We start from the raw sequence: 22639 nt of genomic DNA, 5'->3' as shown, positions 1-22639 counted from the left end.
TTTATTTACTTCAGCGCAGCTCACAGTTCTTAACAAATCCCATAGTTTTCTGTGTACTTCTAAATCTGCTGCTTAGTTGCAACTTTTCAGGTCTACTACTGCCTCAAGTGGTGTGGGGGTGGTAATACAACTAATATAATTACGTCACTAAATCAGAATACCACAATGTCTTTATTATTTAATATTAATTTTGCCATTACTGTCAATGTAAAAGATAAATTATCTTCTAAAACACCATATTTTTCTTCAGGATGTAGAGCTAATTAGGTGACATAAACAATACTTTTATACATTATAAAATCTATATATCTCAATCAATTATAGGAGGAACAAAAGAAATAAGACATGAACAACAACATTATCAGCTATAATAAAAATTAGACGTGTGCTGATCGATCGGCCACTGATCATAATCGGCTGATTTCCTTGAGAAAGTGTATGATTGGTGATCGCCGATCACGGTCTCTTGTTGCCGATCACCTGTATCTCATTCGCAGCCTGTGTGTGCAGCTGATCTCCTCTTTCTTTCACACTGCGCAGCAACAAATCCTAAGCGATGTGGTGTGGAACGATAACGCTGAGAGTGAACGGGGAAGTTTGCGTGTTGTGGCGGAAAACTACCTCAGGGGTGAAGCAGGTCAAAATGCATCAACACAATGAATCTAATGTGATATTTAAAAAACAAACACTTGACGGAGTTCGGCTACATCGAGGCTTGACGCAGGAAAAAAGGACATCTGGAGCAGCCAGATTGCAGCGCACAACTACCAACACTCACCTGGATTAGCATCACGGTCAGAAAGCTAAACAAGTAAAATGTTTTTCAGGTTAAGTCTTCGAGCTGCGATGTCAGACGCTGGTTCTGCTCTCCTGTTGAACCGCTGCTACGCTACAGGTAGTAATATCTGACAGACGGAGCTTCGCTTCTGCTCCACCTGGTGGTGACTCTCACACCGAATCTCTGTTTAAAGCTGCAGCATCTAACTTAAAAAAAGGAAAGATTTTAGATATGTATTAAAACTGTCACTGTCCTAACAAGACAGATAATCTCTGAGAAAATAATCGATCTCCTCTGCCTCCTCCTGTGTTCTGCAGAATTACTCAGCTCAGTCAGAAACAACCAATCAGAACCAGCGTTACTCAGCTAGCCACGCTGTCAGGAAGGATTGTTTATTTTGATTCAGGCTGCGTTTGAGTTTCCTTTTACTTGACATTATTTGATATAGGCAGATTTAGTTGACTCATGTATAATTTATAGTACTATTACTATTACTATTAAACATTATTTTACTGATTGCTAGTTTTTCAGTTGTCCTTTTGACTGAGTAGCTGCTGTATTGTGCCTGCAAGTATTTTGCATGTTTTATGCCTAAATTAGGTGAATTTATTGCCAGATCATTTTTTAAATTTTGTCAGAGCACATAGTAGCATTTATACCTAATGCAAAAAAAAAAATTTAAGTCAGTCCAGGTGATCAGGAGAGATCGGCCTCATGGGTGATCGCTATCAGCAACAAAAAACCTGATCTGAGCATCCCTAATAAAAATACTATTTATAATGTATACATAAGAAACTTAATTGAGCAAAAGTCAATAATGAACAAATTAATTAGGTTCACAGACAGATAACCAGGGTTGTTAAACAGATACAAGCAATAATCCACATTTTTGTTTTTACAGTGCCATGTAAATTATTCTGAGTCTTTTTCTTGGTAGAGCCTTATACATAGGAAAAAATATGATTAAACTATTTAGTCTATCAAGGTGGAAATTTTTCTTCCACTCTAAAACAATAAAATAAAACCCATTCATAGAATCACAATATCAACAATTTGTGCATCAAGTAAAACACCTTGCATGCTACAGGTAAATGTCGTCATTTAGTTTGGCTAAGAATCATTATTACATTGTCAATAAATGACTTCTAATACATGTTCTATAGTTACCAGAGGAACACAATAACGCCTTCATGAGCTCAAACGGAAACTAAAACACTCATCAGTTAAAACTTGAGATGAGTTAAAACTCAAGTTAAAATGTTAAATCATTGGGTCAAGTTAAAGATCATTGGGTCTTCTTAAAAGGTAGAGTCTCTGAGAACAGTTCTTAAAGATATAGCCAGTGTTTTCAGCAAAGTTGAGCTGACTGTCCAGGAATGACCCAAGGTATTTAAAATTTGCCAGTTTCAACAGGTTGGCCATCGAGAGAAACTGGAACCACTTTTAGGTCTTTCTTGTCTCTTTTAATTAGCTCTACTTCCTTCAGAAAATGAAAAGGTATAATGTTTTGTGAGGGAATTTATCTTTTACGGTTCCAGTAATGCCAGAATTAATAATAAATAATAAAGACTTTTATAAATAATAAAGACTTTGTGGTGTTCTGATTTAGTAATGTAATTATATTAGTTGTATTACCACTCCCACGCCACTAGAGGCAGTAGTAGACCCCGAGAAGATGCGACTAAGCAGCAGATTTAGAAGTACACAGAAAACTATGGGATTTGTTAAGAACTGTGAGCTGCGCTGAAGTAAATAAAAGAGAGAAATTCAAATACATGCTGAGAGTGAAACTCCTTCCTGAAGGTGAAAACATATCACAGATTTCAAAAGAAAATAAAAACGGGAGACTGCAGATAACATAGGAAATAGCGCCCCCTTCACTTCCGGAGTGCAATGGCCCCATTTCCAAATAAGGTAAGAGACTGACAGTGGTCCGTCCCGCCCCTTCCTGTTTGCTGCAGTGAGGTCCTTCTCTTCAGTCCAGGCCGAGGCGTAACTGTGTTTGAGTGTATATGCAGACACATTACAGGTCAGTTCCCTCCCTGCAGGTTTTCACTGTGCATGTCTATAAATCAGTGTTAATTGATGCCAATCCAAACTTTTCATTCAGGCAGCCACCATGTTTTTATATTAAACAATGTTACAGTGACAGGAAGTGTAAAAATATTGCTTATAGTATTGCTTATAGTACTTATGTTACTGGGAGACATTAACAACACTTGAACACACATCTATAGAGTATTAAAAATAAGAAAGTTAAAAAGAAACAATTTTTTTGCAAATTTGTTAAATCCTAACTAAGTCATCAGCCAGTGGATCTGAAAACACGATGCAATGCTGATCGCATTTCGAGCCGGTGTTCTGACTATCTGTGCTACCCATCAATCCGCCCTACCTTGTGGTAATACACACATCCATGCTGCGTTACATACTGCTTACTCAGCAGATTTCTTATCAATACATCCTACCTGTCCAAGTTTTCTTTAATCTGTTTTATTTCGTCGATAATTAAAGTAAACTTTATTTTATTTATACGTAGCTTTATAACCCTGTACCTGTACTTTGAAATATTTTAGCTTAATAGCTGTGTAATATTAGTGGATACAAATAATATCCCATCATTTCAGGTGCACAGTGATCTGCGCTGTTCAGTGGACACATTGTGGCTGCATTTGATAAAAACTGTCATACAACGGATTAATATGCTAAAAAAAAGTTGCAGTGATCTGTATCTGTCTGTTTAATTCCAATAAAAACCTGTTTCCCATGTCTGATACTGTTTTATTCTTACAAACGCCTCTGTATTTAAAACATTTTAACAGGTAGGATATTCTGATGAAGGAAGTGATCTTCTTGTGGTTTCGTTGTGCATATAAATTGTTCCCATGCTAAGCTAAGCATAACTCCTCAGCTTCCACTTCAGTCCCGTCACTCAAATAAAGTTATCCAGTGTATTTAACATTAACAACCTGCTGTAGTTTTCGGTTTGTAAACATGACAGTAGGAGTTTTAGACGCGGAGCACGGATAGATAGACTTAGCTATCTATCCGTGCTCCGGTAGGAAAACCTGACGAGGTAGCACAGATGGTCAGAACACTTGTACAACATTTTAATCTGTTTATTCAAAATGACAATTCTGTTAAATTTGATTTAATGTTTCCAACAAATTAATTAAAAATATTTTAGATAGTCTGACATGAAGAGGTGTCAAGTGTAGTTAACATCTTAGGTCTGATTCTTGTCTTTTAAAATCAGTTTCCAGTTTGCTTTCATTTCACCACTGATTGAGTTTTTTCGCCATCATTTTGTCCCAGAGCTGAAGGAGTTTTTAGCTTTAATTCTGTTTGTCTTGAACTTTCTGCTGCATGTTGACATGAAGCCTGTTGTTTCTTGTTGTTCAGGCCAACTACAGCTGCTACAGCTGCCCTTTGTCAGAGGCTCAATCCATCGATACGGTGTACAACAAGCATATCAGCAATGGAGACTTCTGGTACCGAAATGGTTCAGTGTTGGCTTCCTGCGACTTCTCGTCCATTTACGCATCAAAACGTAAATGTTCTGTTTGCGTCAAATGGTCAGAAACCGTCGTCATGGTTTTATGCAACTTGACAAGCGGGGAGGAGCTGTTATTCGAGGGTCAACATGGAGACATCAGCTTCAACAAGACCAGTAAGAAGACCCACAAACATTTTTATATTTGAACAAGTTTCTAGATTTCACACTAAAACCCAAGGAGAAATAAAAACTGCAGAGAGGAGTTGTAGAGTAAGACAAATTATTTTTATTCATATGTGTGTTGACATCAGTCTCACTGTGCTCAGGTTGGGGACACAAATATAGAAATTTGTGTAGCAGTATAAATGGGCCAGACTGGAAATGAAGTTTTTGAGCAAAACTGGGGAAAAGTGAGGGTGTTTTTGTATTCTTGTATTTGTTTTCCTTCAAAAGAAAATAAATACATTTTTAGATGCACTGTTAAGAAATGAAGTCACCTTTTTGACCACATTGGTGGCGCTCCCGAACCTGACCTCAGAACTGCAGTTCCAGCTGGTTAGATGGGTCAGAACATGTTGACCTGAATCTGTTTGTGTTTGAACTAATCCTGGTGTTCCTGTTCCAGACTGCCCTCAACCCGAACCCCTCAGTGAGTATTTGCTCATTTTATTTATGAAATCTGGTCATCTAATTAAGGCTGTGACGATTTCTCCAATGATTTGAGTTCCTCAATTATTAAAATTCCTCGAGGTAAATTGTCTGCCTTGAAGTTTCGTTAACTTATGCTTTAATATTTAGCGGACTGTGTTCCTGTCAGGTGATTGTTTGTGTTGCACAGCGCTCTCACTTCATCCTTTGAGTTGGTAATGGATGCTAAGTGTTAGCAGCATAATGTCTAATTTGCAAGTTCAGTTCTGGGTAATTTCATTGATTTATGATAATATCCGGGTTTTCATCGTTTTTGTAGGACCAGTAAGCATCATTAAATTGTCAGGTGTGATGCCTGGAGTATGGCAGCCTTTCTCCTCCCGGAGCTGCTGGTTCAGAGCGAACCGTGAGGAAGAGCATGGTTTGTGTATTAATACATGTGCAGCGCAGACATGTAGATATAAATGGAGCACAGCGGACTGTTGTAGCTGATGCTTTACAGACAAACCGGAAAATAAATTTACCACCATCCAGGCCGCAACTAAGGGATGGCAAAGCGCATCGTGGCGGTACGCAGCTGGTAGATGTGCTTCTGTGTGATAAAGAAGCCAAAGTGACAATTAATCTATTAAATTGACTGACGATGAATACATAAACTAAAAACTGGAGTATAGACATTTTTTGTTGGTGTCTTTGTGAGCCTGCCGCTTTATTGTTTGATTCAATATACCTTCAGACTTTTGCATAATTTTTGTCTAGATTTACTTAGAAAGTGAGCTATTATATTATTGTTACAGGTTAATTTTCTAAACTACACAAAAGGTATTGTAGATATGCATGAATATGAAAATTTGGGCCAGGGTTGTTAGCCGATAATAATGCTGCTGTCATTTTTGTATTTACCAATAATTTATTTTTTTTTTTTAGAGTACTCGATTACTAAAATAATCATTTACAACAGCCTTAAATTTAATATTTTGTGTATTTTAGCATTTCTGCATCTATTAATTGTTTCAGATTAAGTTCTGGGATGTTTTTAGGAAGAACTAAAGTTTGACTAAAATAATCCAGCTGATTTCTGGAAAAAAATCACAAATATTTCTGTAAAAACATTTTTTTTCTTCTGTTACAGACCTCTTTGAACCCAGCCTTTCTGAAAGAGACGCCACTGAAACAAACAGTAAGTTTATTTTTCCTTCCTTGTTTTAAACATTAACTAATTTCCTACTTCATTAAAGAGGAAAAAACTTACATCCTGTGTCCTTTTTCACCCAGGAGGAAGTGAAGGTCCTCTCATTTTGGCGGGCTGTTTACTTGCTGTCCTCTTCATCGGCCTCATCATCATGATCATCATAATAAAATCCCAGAAGGTGAGCGTTACAGTTGGTCTCAGAGTTTCTCTTAATATCAGATCTCTTCGTCTGAACATCAGTCATGAGGTGAAGGAGCAGCTGGACATTAATCTCTGTTTCTCTGAACCTTTTGGTTCTTCAGACTCCAGTTGATGCATCCAGGACCAACTCATCTGATCCAGGAAATGGACCTGGTGTTTAAACGACCACTTCCTGTGAGTTTATTTCCTGTTTGTTTCTAAACACCAGTTAATAGTTTCAGAGGGAAGAACCTGTTCATTCAGACAGGCGGCAACGTTTCTTTTTTACTTTTTAAAAACTTTTTTTCTGGAACAGTGGAGCTAAAGACTAGATTTTATTTCATATTTTGTTGACTATTAGGATGAAAATTTCATCAATGATTACCTGAAAGTTTCTGTTCTGTTTACAGGAGCCTGAAGGTCTTTAGTTGATATCATGGATCATCATCATCATCATCTGTTGTTTTCTACGTTTCTAATGTTTTTTTATCATGCACTGAAGACTTTGCTCCCTGTTTGCATATTTTACCCAGTCTGCAGTGATATGCAGAATACGATGAGCCATAGAAGGTAGATTAACCAGTTTCCTCCCTTCGCCACTCTCACTGCACCAAACCAAATGTTGCTTCTTTTTTTTTAATTTTGAGTAGTTTTTTATACACCAGTAACAGGGGTGATGAAGACGGGTTAAAGATCTCTTTGGTGAAATGATTGACAGCATTATGGTCTGAACATGAACTCAGTCTGAGGTCAAGGGTCAAACTGTAAACATGATTTATTTTTAGGGTTTCTAAAACTCCTGCAATATGATTTAAACCAAGTATATGGTACATATACAGTATGTGTGTACAGAAATGTGCAAAGTATTTTTTAATGCTCATTACGATAATCACTTTCTAAAGATTCTTATTTTTACTCTTGCTCTTTTCAACTGTAGCTATTTTATATTAGGGCTGCACCGATTGCACTTTTCTGGCCGATCACAGATCTTTAAAAAGCCTGATCTGTTGTTTCTGATTTTGGCCAATATCTTATTTTTTTGTTTTGTCTGAATTGCTGCTGTGTTGTTAACTGCAAACATGCAGACATGACCTGGTGGGCGGGGCTAACAGTCGAGCCCGTCACTGCAGAGCAGACGACGACAGTGGCTGATGCTTCGACCTCTGGTGAGGTGGATCAGATCAGCTTCATATGTGAAAATCAGCCGATCACTTGTCTCCCAAAATGAAGGAAATCGGTGCTCCCTTAGTTTATATTGTCCAAGTGAATTATGCTATAATTTATTCTTGGAATTGCTGGGGAAATGAACTGGTTCATGTCTCAACTGTATTTATTACAAATATTGCTGAATAAATTCTTAAATATTTCATAAAACAGCCTTTGATTTTATTCTGTTTTGTCTATTTTCAGATGAATTCATCTTGTTTGGTTTGACATTTTAGACAAAGGGGCTAAGAAGTGCTGCCTGTATTTGTTTTCTCAGGAATAAATTTACTTCAGCCTCACAAAGGCCTTTTTTTTTTTTTTTGCAGATGAATCATTTTTGTTGCTGCTGCAATTTATCAGGTCTTTCTCCGACAAAACTGTTCAAACTTTGTTGTGTTTAACTGAAGCAGAAACGCAGTCCGGGCGCCTTTTGCTGTGTTTCTTTAGAAGGGTCATTGCTAAAGAAGCTGGTTATACAGAGTTCTCCTTCCAAGCATGTTGATAGAAAGTTAAGTGGAAGGACAAACTGCGGTAGGAAGAGGTGCAATAGGAATAACCGCAACCATGACAGTTTGGTGACGCAAAATCCGTTCCAGGTTTTCTGGGAGCATCATAAGGAGTGGCCTGAGGCTGGAGCCAGAACGTCAAGGCCCGGTCCAAATACTCACCCTGCATCCTACGCCCCTCTATGAAGTGTGGACTCAATCTAAATACACACTTCATACGGTACAAGCATGCATAAATTTGAGATTTGGGACAGCATGCCTCTGTCGTAACTTTGACATCCAAATGGTGGAGTGGTTGCTGTTTAGGTATTTGTACTTCTAAAAGGTACAACTGCAACAAAAATACTTTAAAATGTACAGTAAAGATATTCCAAAGTCATTGCTGGAGATAACTGGCTAAAGAAAACAGCCCAACACCTTTATTTTCCCCTCTCACAAAAACTTAAAGAAATTAATTTAAAAAATATGTATGAAGTTTTCCCTGATATGACTTTCTGGAAGAGAAATTCAATATAAATATCAATTCTGTCTCATATCAAGTGTAATAAGATATTTACACAAGAAACTAAACAATACTTAGTAATATTTTGTGTTTTTACAGTGCAGCGCGTCTTTCTGTGGTCACACCTCGACTCTGATTTCAATATTCACCGAGCATTTCTATTATCATGTAGTAGTTTATTATCAGAATAAAACAGCTTTTACTTGCATGTAAATATATATATTTTATATATTTAAATGCAGAGTTAATATATAATATTTTTTATTTTTAGGTCACCACTGTGAGATGATTCTCCATGTTTTAAGTGCTATTAGGGTTTATCTCTGCCTGCAGCAGCAGCTCAGATCAACGTCTGACTGCAGATTCTGTTTGGTACATGATCTTCAACATTCCCATTTTTCTGTATGAAGAAATATTTTTTCATTGTTCTGATGGAATAATCAGAGTTTCTGATACTTGATTTTTCATGTACTGTAAGCCAGAGACATCAACATCAATTAATAAAGCACAATTTGCTATCATAAACATTGTTGTGTAAGGATTTTTAATATAAATCCTGAACTTTCCATGAACATCGTTAATAGAGAATAATCTCCAGACGAAGCAAAGCAGAGATCCCTGCAGGCTGGACATGGAATAAGAAAATAATATGGTTTTTATATTTGTTGTTTCTAAATTCAGCATTGTTCATAAATTAAGCATTTTTAGCCAAAAAGTGTCTGTTTCTGATTTTTAGCCTGACAGTTATCACTTTAACTGTAGTTTCTAAAACCATCCAGCAGAGGGAGCCTTTACTTTTCTCTAAGCTGCAGGAACTTTCCGTCCTCATTCTTTACGCTCAAACTCACACGAAGGCAAACGGTAAATGCTGAAAATATTTAAAAATCGTGGAATTATTTCTTTAAAGGTTTCCGGAAATGCTCTACTTTGGAGCTTGTTGAATCATGGGGCCAAAAAATTACAGTCCACAGTTACAAGTTGCAACAATGCGGCTTCACCATAAGGACTTTGTTGACGAATTAAAAGCACTTCACCTTCAAAACGACGAAAAGGACAAGAAAATCAGTCATCTGGAAAAGCGAGTGAATGAGCTGGAACATAATCAAGGATGTGATCGTACTGGACCGGTTAAAAAGAGATTTATACCCGTGCTGTGAGTCGAGCACATGCCGCCTTCCTGGAATCCAAAGGCGTCACATTAGAAGCTAAACAGACTGAAGCTTGCCACTCGTTGGAAAGGAGGAATCCTGGACATAAACAAGCCACCAGCCTGAGGTTTGTGAGGTGGGCGGAGGGGTCTTGGTTCTCTGATGCTCCAACATTCCTTTGATGCTTCTTTTTGAGCCAATTTATTTATCTTTTTTTCATGTAATTTTTTTAATCTGTGCGTCAGAATGCCGCTTGTGTCACTTACCTATAGTATTTAGCCAAAAATAACAATTTACCTAAATAAATGAGTCAGCCAGACCCGGTCTAATAATGACTGAACGATTCTCGGTTCCTCTCCTCACAAAGTTGGTTTCCGATTGTAGCTTCCGATTCGGGAAATTTGTTGCTACATTCAGCATCTTTAATCTACTGCAGTTAAAAAACTACAACATCTAGATCAGTGGTCCCCAAAGTGGGTCCTGGAGGCCCGGCATCCTGCATGTTTTAGTTCTCTCCCTGGTGGTAGAAACAACCTTTTCAGCATGTCAATGTTCCTCTTAGGCCTTCTAACGAGACATCATTTGATCCAGATGCGCTAAACTAGGGAGAGAACTAAAACATGCAGGATGCCGGGCCTCCAGGACCGACTTTGGGGATTACTGATCTAGACTCTTCAAACCTGGACTGGATTATTCACAACTAATAGAAAAATATTTAAAACCAATTGTGGGATTTGAGAGACTTCAATAAAGGGTGATAAATACTCTTTTTGCATTTAAGATTTGAATTCCTCCTTCTCTGACATTTACATTATTTTGCTGTTTTATCCAGGTTTAGCTTTTTGTTTTTTCTCTTAAAAGGTGCTGAAGGTAGTGAACAATTAGATGTAACTGTTGTTAGCAGACTTAAAGTGATGCCTGTTTTTAAAGGCACTCTTGCAGTCATGTGTGTATAAAATATACAAAAGCAGGGAGAGAACCATGTGGAGGACAGATGTTTCCTTAAGGCCTGCAGTCTACATGTTAAAAAATCTAAAAAGGTGATCTTCTCCTCTCCTCATATTTTCTGTCAAGATTTGATGAATCAAATAAAAATTTAGTTTTTCACTATCGAGTCACTAAAATTCAAATCTAGTAAGTAGATTTGAATATCAAATCTAATCACTTTGCGAGAGTGTTTGGGAGATTTAACATTTTTCTGAATGTTTGGACTAAATTACAGATTCTAAATGTGTAATTTAGATACTGATTCGATTCATAAATAGTTTTAAATATTTGTATTTAAATTCACAAAGTGATTTAATTTTTCAGAAAACTAAATATATATTTTAATATTATTTAATTCAATCCTTCAGTCTGTCATATTACGATCATTTTTTCCCTTCTTAATAATTCTGTAGACTATTGCCCATTTGTACCGTATAGGCCCAAAGGATTCATGGTTAGGAGATTATTTTATTTTATTTATGTATTTATTTATTTTTTTACATGAGTACATGTAAAATGATCAAAAACTAAAACTATTAATTTGTATTGCAGTCTACATATTTATCAGTAATTGAGGCTTCAAACAGTATTCCTCTAAAGAAAACAACCTTTTACCTAGGAATAATTTTAAAAATAAACCCAACTGCTCGGTTGGGTTTACTTCCTGTCTGCAGTTTTGCAGGCAGGAAGGGGTTAAGCAGATCTAGTGTTCCTCATGTGGTTTTCCTCCCGTTTCCAGGAAGCTGACTGCCTGTTGCTGGAAAGGAGCCAAACGTGTCAGCAGCAGAGTTAGGCAAGGAGGAATCTTATTATCGGCTTTATTAAATCTTCACATGGATGAACTCTCTGAAACTGAATGCATGTAACTCTGGATGTTTTGTTGGAAATCTATTAGTGAATCATATTTTGCCTGCAGATTCTGTGGTTTTTAGTCCATGAAGTGCAAATCTGTGGTGTAAAGCTTTATATTAATCATAATGCCTGTAAGATGTCATGATCTGTTGAACTAAACAGAGCAAACATATAAAATGTCCAGAATTCAAATCATTGAGGAATACAGTTTGTCAGTGAAAAAAATAAATATTCTGATCATTTCATTACAGAATATGTGACAGATGATGATGATGATGATGATATGACTAAAATCCTTTCATGAAAATTCAGTTTGTGCTCAGACAAAACTTGTCTTTTTGTAGCATACTGTATACTTCTATTTACTGCACATTTGAGGACAAACTATTAAATGTAAAATAATCTCAGTAAACTTCTGGTTGAGCTCTACATGATACCATTCACTGCTGTGTTGGCAGTTATCCATTATTACATTTTATGCAATTTTGTGTTAAATTTTATTCAAATTCAAAAATACTTTATTGATCCCAAAGGAAAATGAAATTTTGTTTTTACTCATATTAACTCAAAGTAATTGTAAATAGCGATGGTTGTTGGGAGGAAGGATCTCCTGTAGCAGTCTGTATCACAGCAAATTTGAAGAAGCCTCTTACTGAAGACACTGTGTTTTCTCAAGACAACCTCATAAAGAGTATGGCCAGTGTTGTCCATAATTTTCTTAATAATATGGACATGTATTTTATTTTTAGATGATTGTAGATATCTGGTTGGTTAGTTGTCATATTCTCCATTTTCAGTTGGACCTGGAGTCTGAAATAAAGTTTCTACCATCAAGTCATTTAACTCTTAAATCTACCTGATGTTGGTGAGAAACACAGTCCCACTGCAAGAAGAGCAGTTCTGAAGTTACTCTTTAACTGTCTAAAAATCCAGTTTTAGTATTATTCAACAATGATGAAATATTTCCCCTAAAAGAGGAAAGCAAATTATTAAAAACTAACATAATAATATTGAAACCCAAACAGGATACATGTTTATCTATATTTGAGTCATTAAACAGTAAATGTTTTTATATTCCACTAAATAAAATGACTTGTTACCTGAAAAAAGGGATATTAGGGATCGAAGCTGGGATTAAATAAATTAATGGGAGGCTGTCACTACAATTTCATTCTAGTGGCTGGAATGTAGGTGGTATTACTTTTTGTTTTGAGAGAGAGTAGAAAAGAATTTGCAAGCAAGCAAAGAGGTTTGTGAGCGGAGAGCTAATCTGTGCAGAGAAGTTTTACGCAAGAGGGGAAAATGTGAGCGTGAGCACAAAGATTTGCGTGAGCACAGAGAATATTTGAAAGAAAGAAGTTCTGAGTGCAAGTATTACAAGTTTTGAGAAAGAGATGAGATCCTGCTTTCAAACGTGTGCTCTTGACTTATGGCAGTAAAATTCCCCCATAGATATTGTCCTTTGATTTTCCTCAAAAATAAAGTGCAATGCTTTTCACAGTGCAGAGCTCAAGTTTCTCTCTCTGCTCACATTTTTGTAGTTTTACTGAGAAGAAAGGGGGATTATATTTTGACTCCACCTTTCTGGAACATTTCCAATTCTGCTTTATGCTTTGGCTGCACTTAGAGTCCTGAAAATAATCAAACATGTAACTGCAGAACCACGGAGTCGTTTGTTCTGTGTAATCCTCTCAGTCCCACTGCAAGAAGAGCAATTACTAAATTACCTTTAACTTTCAGTGAAACCAAACAAGTTTAAAAATGTGAAGTCCTGTGATGAAGTATTTGCTCTGTTTATTGTCACTGATTCAGGTCGACTGTCTGAATAATGTGTTTTGCTCTCACTTCCCATCCCCCTCTCTCGTTCTTATTTCTGCAGTCAAACCGTTTAGCACAACTTCCTAGTTTTGCTGTCTAAATGATTAAATATTTCCCCTGCGATAGGCATTGAAATAATTAAAAACTAAAATGGTCAGAATGGCAAAACCTAATGCAGCCTATCACAATTTATTATGCATTCTAGATTTCCATCTATTTTTTTAGGTGGCAAATGGTATTTTTTTGTGTTGTTCCTGTAAATAAAATAATCTGTTACACAAGAATATTTTTCATAATACAATCAAATTGCTCACATGCTCATGAACTCAAACAGCTCTTCAGGCTTAGGCTTGTGAATAAAGCATATAATGAAAAACCAAACAAAAGAGTTAAATCAAAAGAGAATTTGATTTGTTGCAATTATTATCAAAATAAGATCAAATAAAAATGTTGAAAGTTGACATCACTGCTTTAAGAAACTTTCAAACTTAAATCAACTAAAGAAATTGAAAGAAAAACTGAATAACAGAAATCTATTCCAGGGTTCTCCAGGCTCTTTTCTCGGCTCATTTCTGCTCAGTTCATACACGCTCCATCTGGTTAAGGTTACACAGCTTCAAAGATCTCACTGTGCCAATTCTGAAAACATCTTTATAGCTTTTTATGTTGGCAGGTTAAGGCCAAAATTATCTCCATACACGTCAAAGTACAGCAATATTTTGTATTCATGTTTTAAAAAACGTTAAATCATTAAAAAAGAGAAAAATTCCTGGTGCAAGTACATAATGGTAGATTAAGATACAAGCAGCCGTGGCATTAATGATCCAGGAGAAGGGTCTTACAGCTGTCAATCATCCTCGTGCACTCGCTGCTAAATGTGCTAATGACAGAGAAACAACTGACCGTTACAGGAAAACCGTTTATCTGCCACCTCCTTACTCTGATTGGTTGTTTCTAGTCAGCAGTGGGAAAAGGCAGAGGAGAGATTATCTTTCTCATTACATATTGTCACGACATGGTGACAATTGCAACAAATATGTAAAAAATCTCTCTATATTTTTAAATAAAAGTTACAAACTGCAGCTTTAAATCAAGGCTAAAATCCACCTTTTTAGACTTGTCTTTGATTAGTAGTAACTGTAACATTGATTCATAAATTTATTAATGATTATTCTTGATGATTGTGATGACATTTGACAAAATGTAACGTTTGTTTCTTGCTTCATAACGGTTACTGTGTTTCAGGTAAAGCATTTTGCCTGGTTGCTGAAATGTACAAATGAATACTTGACTTCTTTCCTTGTGCTGTTGCTGCCTAGACTTGTTCGTTTTCAATAAATCATTTGGATCATTCCAAACTCTTGCTTCTTTTAAACTATTAAACATAACAGATGAAAAGAAAATTGATATAAAGAAAAGATACTGGTACTTTTAGTATCTTTCTACTGTGGAAATGCAAAGAGAGAATAGAAGTGAAATTATTTAATGAAAAAAAAAACTCCTAAATCCTGGATTCGTTATTACATCAATATCAATATCAAATATTAGCTGGTTCCTTATTATTCTTAGTTAAAAAATCCAAATGTTGGAGCCTGAGGTTGTAAAACCCTGGACAAAGAAGTAAAGATTAAACTTAAAAAATAATCATAGTTGATCGTATGAAGTTCCTCATACAGAGGCAAACAAAAAAAAAAATCATTATTCACATGAGGTTTAGATATTTTTTGTTTATATTCAGCTAGAAATGTGATGATTAATCAAGAGAGAATAAAATCAGCAACATTTTCATCCTGATTCGATTCATAAATAGTTTTAAATATTTGGATTTAAATTCACAAAGTGATTTGTTTTCAGAAAACTAAATATATTTATCAGAAAACTAAATATATTTATATTATTTAATTCAGTCCTTCAGTCTGTCATATTATTATCGTTTTTTCCCTTCTAAATTATTCTGTAGGCTGTTGCTCACTTGTACCGTCTTTGTAGGCCCAAAGGATTCATGGTTAGATTATTTTTATTTTATTTATGTATTTATTTATTTTTTTTACATGGTTGCAAGTCCTGAAACGTAGAGGTGACGTAGAAGAGAATTAATCAGACAAAGCACGCATGTAAGGGGAGGAGCAGACTAACGTCTCTCCCTTCCCCTCACAACGTCCGTGAGTTTCTAAAACGAATAAAACCGAAGGAAGGTTACATTTCCTCTAACTGCTGTGTCCAGAAAAGGAGAATATTTAACTGGCCTTAGAGGGTTTTTATATTTTATCTAAAAATGTTATCATCGTGTTCTTTCTATGGATCGGTACTAACTGGACCGAGGACGACGAATCGTGGTTGTAAGGCTGCCATAAAAAACCCGGAGGACGGAGATGGCGGCCTTACTCAGCCTTCAGTTGGGTTAAAACGTCAGTGATTTTTCGTTTGGTAATGTTGGAGCTTTTCCATTTGTGGACGACTTTATTTTCTACAGTTTGTTGAACAGCTTCTACAAGAGGCCAACAGGACGGAGAGTAAAATGGTGAGTTCTTGTTTTAGATAATTATTAATGTTTTACTACTAAAAACATCAAAGTTTAATGTGGAAACACCACAGTGACTGCTCAGCAAACATGGCTGTTCACAGCTCGATTGCACACGTCACACTGATATGTGTATTTTTCAGAAAAATGTTTGTAATAATATTGTAGACAGAGTAGAGATACTGACCATGCCTTAGAGGCCGTAATGGCGATCCAACTGGTTCTGATGTACTCATGTATGGCAAGTCGTTTTAACATAAAATCGGTTTCGTCTGATTATCCACACTTACGTCGTAAATATCTAAAAATAAATTTTCCAGAATTTGCACATAACTCCATTTTTGTCAACTTGATGACATTATTTTAAAACATTAACTTCTTATGATCACTTGGTACTTGAGTAATCTTTCTGTAAAATAGCTTTTTATTTCGTCCATTTCTTTCTGTATAAAAAAGTCTTACAAAAATCAACAGCTTACGTGTGTAAGTTCATTACACCATAATTTTTACTCATTTAAAACACCATCATAACACCCCCACCCGAACTTTCCGGTGGGGGTGTTTTGTTCACAAACTTGCCACCAACCTGAGAGCACAAATGAGGCGGAGGAGGCCTGACCTCCTGAAGAACAGCTGTTATGATCTCTGACTGATTTTTCTATTTAAATCCCAGTTCATACAGTGTGAATAACTGAATGTTTATTAAAGATAATTTTCAATAAACTGACATAGAACCAATTAAATTACTGCACCAGTTGATAATGACAAAATTATAGTGACTTTTAAGAAAGAAAAGAGTACATAGGATAAAAATTTCAATTTTGTAATCTGTCAAAAATACTTCAGCATACAAAGATGGTTGCTTGCATTGTGCATTTTATATCAGATTTATATTTCTTGAGCTACATGTCACTTGTAAAAAATGTTTCGGAAGTTAACAGTTGATTTACAAATATTAGGATCAAGGTAGCTCAATTCTACCTACCTCCCACCCCTATTTATATATATTCAAAGCAACCAATCATAACCAATAAAGTTCAAATGCAAAATTAACCTTTCACCCATCAGTAAAAGGAACTATTTTCAAGGATCTCAATTTTTAAATGTAACTTTGGTGTGAGGAAACAATAAAAGCTGAATGCATTTATTTAAATTTTTTCAAGGCAGAATATTTACAGTCACTGTTGGTCGACAAAAATCAGAATCTCTGAAATGTAGCATTAGGTTGCATAAAGTAACGGTTTCTTATGTAATGGCTCCAGTGGTGTTCTCTGGTCACAGTTGAAATCAACCTAGCTACGCCTCCACTAGGATCTGCTGTGTAAATACACGACAGCGGCATAGTGGGCCACACCATAGACAAAAAGTGAAAGAATAAAAGTGTGCAATAAAACACAGATTTATTTATGTATATTATACTGGGAACACTGGCCACAGGCAGGGTTCAGCTTGCTGGTCAAACTGGGAGCAGTCCAGTGACTTCCGAGACGTCCTCGTAGACACAGGCTAAAGCCAAGGAGAAAAGAGAAATTATCTGACAGTGTAATAGAAAATACATCACTGATTCCTTCACATTCAGAATGAACATATGTTTTCAGCAAATTGGGGCTCTGACTCGTAGCATCTTTACAACATAGTTAAACACCGACATTGTGAAGCTGAGCTGTGATGCGACTGACCTTTCCTCACAAAATCCCCTGGTCTTAAATGCACTTCCCCTTTAACAGCGGTTTCTCATCAGCTCTCTGCCATTAGAAACCACAGTATGAAAACGTTAGCTACGCTAAGAAATTAACAGAGTAGTTACTTCCGGCCATAGAAAATACTTATCGGTTGGCTAGAAGCTAGTCTCTGACTACAACGTTAAGAAATTATGCTCCAAAGAATTTCTTTGTAATTTTTCTTTCATCCTTACCTGTGAAAGGTAATGCCAATGAATCCAGTTTCTACTATAAAACGGTTGAAACGCTCCCACACAGCATACAGAGCTCTGATCGCTCCACATTCAAGATGGAGGGGATGTAACGTAAAACTCAGCGCTCGTCATGACGCATTACGCATGACGTAGATGTGTACATCTGCAAATATCCCAAATATCCCTTCTTGCTGTCGTCCTTCTGACAGCGCTGTCCTTTAATCAGTCAGTCACGGTAAGGTTGGCTAAAAAGAATTATGATTAAATTAATATCCGGTCATTAAACATAACGTGTTTATTTGACTTTTAACGATTTTAGGGTTAGAGTTAGGGGTGATCTGATTCACATGTAGCACCGCTAAACATGAAAACAAAACCGGCTACATTAGTGGTAGCCGGTTTCGCCTTTGTTTATTAAAAATCACCAACACAATCAAAACTTATCCGAGTCATGAACTCCCAAAGTAGTTACGGCTGCAAAGTTGTGTTATTTTAATGCAGCGCAGATAACACTGCACTGCAAGCTAACCGACGAGCTTGCAGAGCTCCGGACGAGCTAACCGGAATCTAGCGATTGCTAATTTAAGAGTCCTTAAAATATGTGTACAACAAACTCGGTTTAGTGACGGATATTTTACAACGCGATTCAACAACTTGTATATGGTGTAAAGCTACAAAAAGTGCAATTGAACAGAGTTTTACTGAGTTTGTTTCTTTTCCAGTTGAGAAGCTAAGCTAATAGCTCAGCTAATGGCTGAACTTTGATTTCTGACATTTAAATGACTGTTGTTTAAATGAGTTTTATCCATCATGCACGATGAATGAACACAAAGTTGAACCATATTTAAACAGAAATGTAAACTACCTTAAACATTTCTTTATTTACATAAAGGAAACGATTTTACAAATATATATATAAAAAAACTTAATTATTCACATAAATTGACTATTTTCTTCTTCTTTTCCAGGCTCATAATACATGGAGGCTCACACATTTATGTTATTCACATTGGTTTTGGCCTTCATCCCAGTAGAAGTAAGTAACATGGACATATACTTAATATTCTAGCTGGCTACCACAGGCTCAGGGACGTCTGGGTTATTTTCTGCATTACACTGGTGAAAGAATATGTTAGTAGGGCTTAATATTTTCTTTTCATATATTGTACAATTATAATATATAATTATACAATGGTGGTTTGCAAGTAAGAGATACTGGGACAGTAGAGGGATCTCTTCCTTTAGAGAGAGGGGAGATAGCTGGAAGTTTTCCCGTTCGTTTTGGTTTCTGACCACGTTATTACACATCCCTGGGATTATGAGCAGGAATTTCCTGCATTACAAATACTAGATTTGAGGGAATCAAATGTATAATCCACATTACTTGCAAATCAACATTAAATTCCAGGCCTTGAGGCTGTAGGTGTAACAACGCTGGACACTTTTTTTGGTGTCCAAATGGAATATAAATTAAAAATCATATATTTTCTTTTTACTTTGTTTTTGTTTGTAATAAATTACTCCAGACTGACTTTAATCAACAAGTAGAGTGACTAAACACTTTAGTCTCTGTGAGACAGAGATCAAAATAAAAAGAAACCAGAGAGGATAAATGAGAAAAGACAATGGAGGGTTTCCACATAATACAATAAGTCTGAGATTTTAAGGTCATAATAAGTAAAAAAAAAATCAGACTTCATTCCCTGTCCAGTTGTCCAGAAGTTTTCTATCTGTTGGTCCACCATTCTTCTGTGCATCTGCCATTTGTTTGTCCGTTAGTCAATCTGTCATGCTTTATATCTGAAACTTTAATGCAGAAACATTCATATAACATTCATTCTCAACTTTTGTACTTGTACTAAAAAATAGCCAAATAGACAGAGGTATGTGCTTGTTTGAATCTGGAAAAGTAAAATCCTCAAATGTAGTTTAGAGGTTTCTTTTCTTTTTTTAATGAAACTATTTTTAGCAACATTGTTGCTATTGATGCAAGATTTTAATTTAGTTTAAGATATATTCATTTGAATATAATTTCAGTTATTTTAATCACCTCTGGTCACTTTACTGTACTAAATTTTCTTGTGGGTTTTGATTAGTTTTGCTTATTTCCAACAGTTTTTTTAAAGCAAAGAAAATAAGTGACCACTTGGACAAGAGAAAACTTGTGGACACATAACCAGGAACAAAATAATTAGCTTAGCATTATTTTTCTGATTTAATCCTACACCTTGTCTCAATTTATTGCCAATTAAAATATGAATTGCAGAGAAAAGCATTTTGGGGTGTGGTCTCTTATGTCTTTAAGCTAAATCTTTCCACTAAACTTGAATTAAAGCATTATGTTTCTTCCAGAATGGAGTTTAATGTTTAGAGAGGAGCTAGCTTTCTCTTTTCCCAGTTTTTCCTGTTGGGAGAGGAGATATTCCCCCACAGCTGTTTAAAAAGCAGTTTTACTTATTGAATTTCATGGATGGATGGATCTTGTTTCTATTTGATATTCTTTAACATCTTGGGTCTGATTCTTGTAACTTAAGCCCCTTTTGCACTGCACAGCTGGACCCGGGTCGGCCTGGCTATCGTTTTTGCATTAGCGCTTCCAGCCCGGTACCGCCCGGTTCCCTGGAGCCCAGAGAGCTGTGGTTCCAATCGGGCCAGCCAGACCAGGCCGGTTTGGAGTTAGCTGTTGATTGGTTCATTGGCTGTTGGGGCGGGACAAAGACCAGATCTCTGGATCAGAGGAGCGCTGATGGCTGTCATTTCAATATGCTGCATCAATAAATTCCCGTCATAATCTATTCTTACCCTACACTGCAATTACATTTGCCTCTTCAGCCAAAGATTTTAATGGTAAATGTAAATAACATTTCTCCAAATGAACCAATCGGAAGTCGTTTAGGCTGTGAAAGAGGGGATTTCTGCATCTGGCATCGTTCCAGCCGGGAAATCCTGCTGCCGCAGCGGTAGTTCAGCTGGCTGCGAGTCCAGCTCAGAGACGACATTAAGATGAGATTTATTTATTTATTAATTTTTTCGTTAAATGTAAAGCTGAGGTAAATGTTTTCCTCAGCTTCCTCGCTCATGAGAAAAAGCAGGACGGGAGACCCAAGAAGAAAACTGTTCTGCTGTCACTGGGGAGATCGCCTCGGTAGCTTTAGCAACGGGTCGATGTACGTGATGTATCCTCCTCAATGCAAAACGACCAGGGCCATGACACCAATGGGACCAGGTTGAACCGAACTGGGCCGAGCCAGGCCGGACCCTGGAGTGCAAAAAGGGCTTTAAAATCAGTTTCCAGTTTGCTTTCATTTCACCACTGATTGAGTTTTTTCGCCATCATTTTGTCCCAGAGCTGAAGGAGTTTTTAGCTTTAATTCTGTTTGTCTTGAACTTTCTGCTGCATGTTGACATGAAGCCTGTTGTTTCTTGTTGTTCAGGCCAACTACAGCTGCTACAGCTGCCCTTTGTCAGAGGCTCAATCCATCGATACGGTGTACAACAAGCATATCAGCAATGGAGACTTCTGGTACCGAAATGGTTCAGTGTTGGCTTCCTGCGACTTCTCGTCCATTTACGCATCAAAACGTAAATGTTCTGTTTGCGTCAAATGGTCAGAAACCGTCGTCATGGTTTTATGCAACTTGACAAGCGAGGAGGAGCTGTTATTCGAGGGTCAACATGGAGACATCAGCTTCAACAAGACCAGTAAGAAGACCCACAAACATTTTTATATTTGAACAAGTTTCTAGATTTCACACTAAAACCCAGAGAGTAGCATGAAAATGGCTCCTCTTGTTATATTCATTTACTCCTTGTTTATTTTATGTTGTATGTTGTATTTTTAACATATTATTTAGAAATAAGTTTATTGATCTTTCTATTGATCTAGCTATTAGTTAACAATAGTCTCAAAATGAAAATGTTATCATTTATCGCAATAATTTCTGGGACAATTAATCATCCAGCTGTGTGTGCTATGTGGTTTTATCTCTTATCCTGGGTTTCATGATCCTACTTTAGTGAAACAGCCCTCTGGTTGAACTGGGGTGAGCTCTGGTAAGTTTAAGGAGCTGTTAAGAGTTGAAGTTGCCTTTTCGACCCTATTGGTGGCGCTCCAGAGCCTGACCCCAGATGCCTCCTGTTGCTCCATGGTTTACTGAACAGTTTGAACTAATCCTGGTGTTTCTGTTCCAGACTGTCCTCAGCCAGAACACATCGGTGAGTATTTGCTAATTTTACTTGTGAAGTCTGATATTTTCATATATAGCAGAGACATGAGCAGCATCTCTGGTTTTATTAAAGTGTTTCAGGTAAATCTCTGAGATGGTTTCTGATCAGATTCAGGAAGAATTGAAGTTTGATTCAAATAATCCAGATAATTTCTGGATAAAATCAGAAAATACATCTTTCAAATAACAAAAAATGTTTCTCTTCTGTTCCAGGAGTCACTGAACCAAACAGTGACAGTAAGTTTCTTTTTCCTTCTGTGTTTTAAAGAAAATCAGACATCAACTCATTTCAATTTTCTACTTTCTTAAAGAGTTAAACTTAAATTCTGCTGTTGGACAGTAAAACTGTTTCCTCTTCCACTCAGGTGGAGGCAGAGGTCATATAATTTTGGTGGTCTGTTTACTTGCTGTCATCATCATCATCATCATCACCATGTACATCATGTGGAAACGCCATAAATCCCAGAAGGTGATTCTTTCAGTTGGTCTCAGAGTTTCTCTTCATATCAGGTCTCTTCTCCTGAGAGGTCGGTGACATGAGGTGAAGCAGCAGCTGGACATTAATCTCTGATTCTCTGAACCTTTTGGTTCCTCAGACTCCAGTTGATGGATCCAGCACCAACTCATCTGATCCAGGAAATGGACCTGAACCGACTGGCATGGT

The 22639-nt window shown here is 36.6% G+C and overlaps 1 protein-coding gene and 3 long non-coding RNA genes across 4 annotated transcripts in view; 2 read left to right on the top strand and 2 right to left on the bottom strand.

Moving 5' to 3' along the window:
- Positions 1 to 7324, top strand: part of LOC106954331 (uncharacterized) — a 12843-nt gene extending 5519 nt beyond the window's left edge. The window contains exons 3-8 of the mRNA XM_015043746.1: positions 4181 to 4448; positions 4900 to 4923; positions 6055 to 6102; positions 6198 to 6292; positions 6417 to 6489; positions 6705 to 7324. Of these exons, the coding sequence (XP_014899232.1) occupies positions 4181 to 4448; positions 4900 to 4923; positions 6055 to 6102; positions 6198 to 6292; positions 6417 to 6476 (495 nt within the window). The 3' untranslated portion in view covers positions 6477 to 6489; positions 6705 to 7324. The remainder of the gene's footprint in view (positions 1 to 4180; positions 4449 to 4899; positions 4924 to 6054; positions 6103 to 6197; positions 6293 to 6416; positions 6490 to 6704) is intronic.
- Positions 7325 to 9297: 1973 nt separating this feature from the next.
- Positions 9298 to 12333, top strand: LOC106954333 (uncharacterized). The gene is made up of 2 exons (XR_001426339.1): positions 9298 to 9783; positions 11383 to 12333. It is a non-coding gene; the product is annotated as an uncharacterized LOC106954333 (long non-coding RNA).
- A 1836-nt stretch (positions 12334 to 14169) lies between these two features.
- Positions 14170 to 21177, bottom strand: LOC106954332 (uncharacterized). Its single transcript, XR_001426338.1, has 3 exons — positions 20296 to 21177; positions 18612 to 18614; positions 14170 to 14181 (listed from the first exon to the last, which is right to left on the bottom strand). It is a non-coding gene; the product is annotated as an uncharacterized LOC106954332 (long non-coding RNA).
- Positions 17210 to 17822, bottom strand: LOC106954334 (uncharacterized). Its single transcript, XR_001426340.1, has 2 exons — positions 17750 to 17822; positions 17210 to 17340 (listed from the first exon to the last, which is right to left on the bottom strand). It is a non-coding gene; the product is annotated as an uncharacterized LOC106954334 (long non-coding RNA).
- Positions 21178 to 22639: the final 1462 nt, after the last annotated feature.

The sequence above is a fragment of the Poecilia latipinna genome, unplaced genomic scaffold, assembly GCF_001443285.1.
Source record: "Poecilia latipinna isolate Pla-1442-1.1 unplaced genomic scaffold, P_latipinna-1.0 Scaffold647, whole genome shotgun sequence".
Taxonomy (NCBI): Eukaryota; Metazoa; Chordata; class Actinopteri; order Cyprinodontiformes; family Poeciliidae; genus Poecilia; species Poecilia latipinna.
The sequence above is the reverse complement of the archived record's forward strand: the minus strand, read 5'-3'. Positions and strand labels throughout refer to the sequence as shown.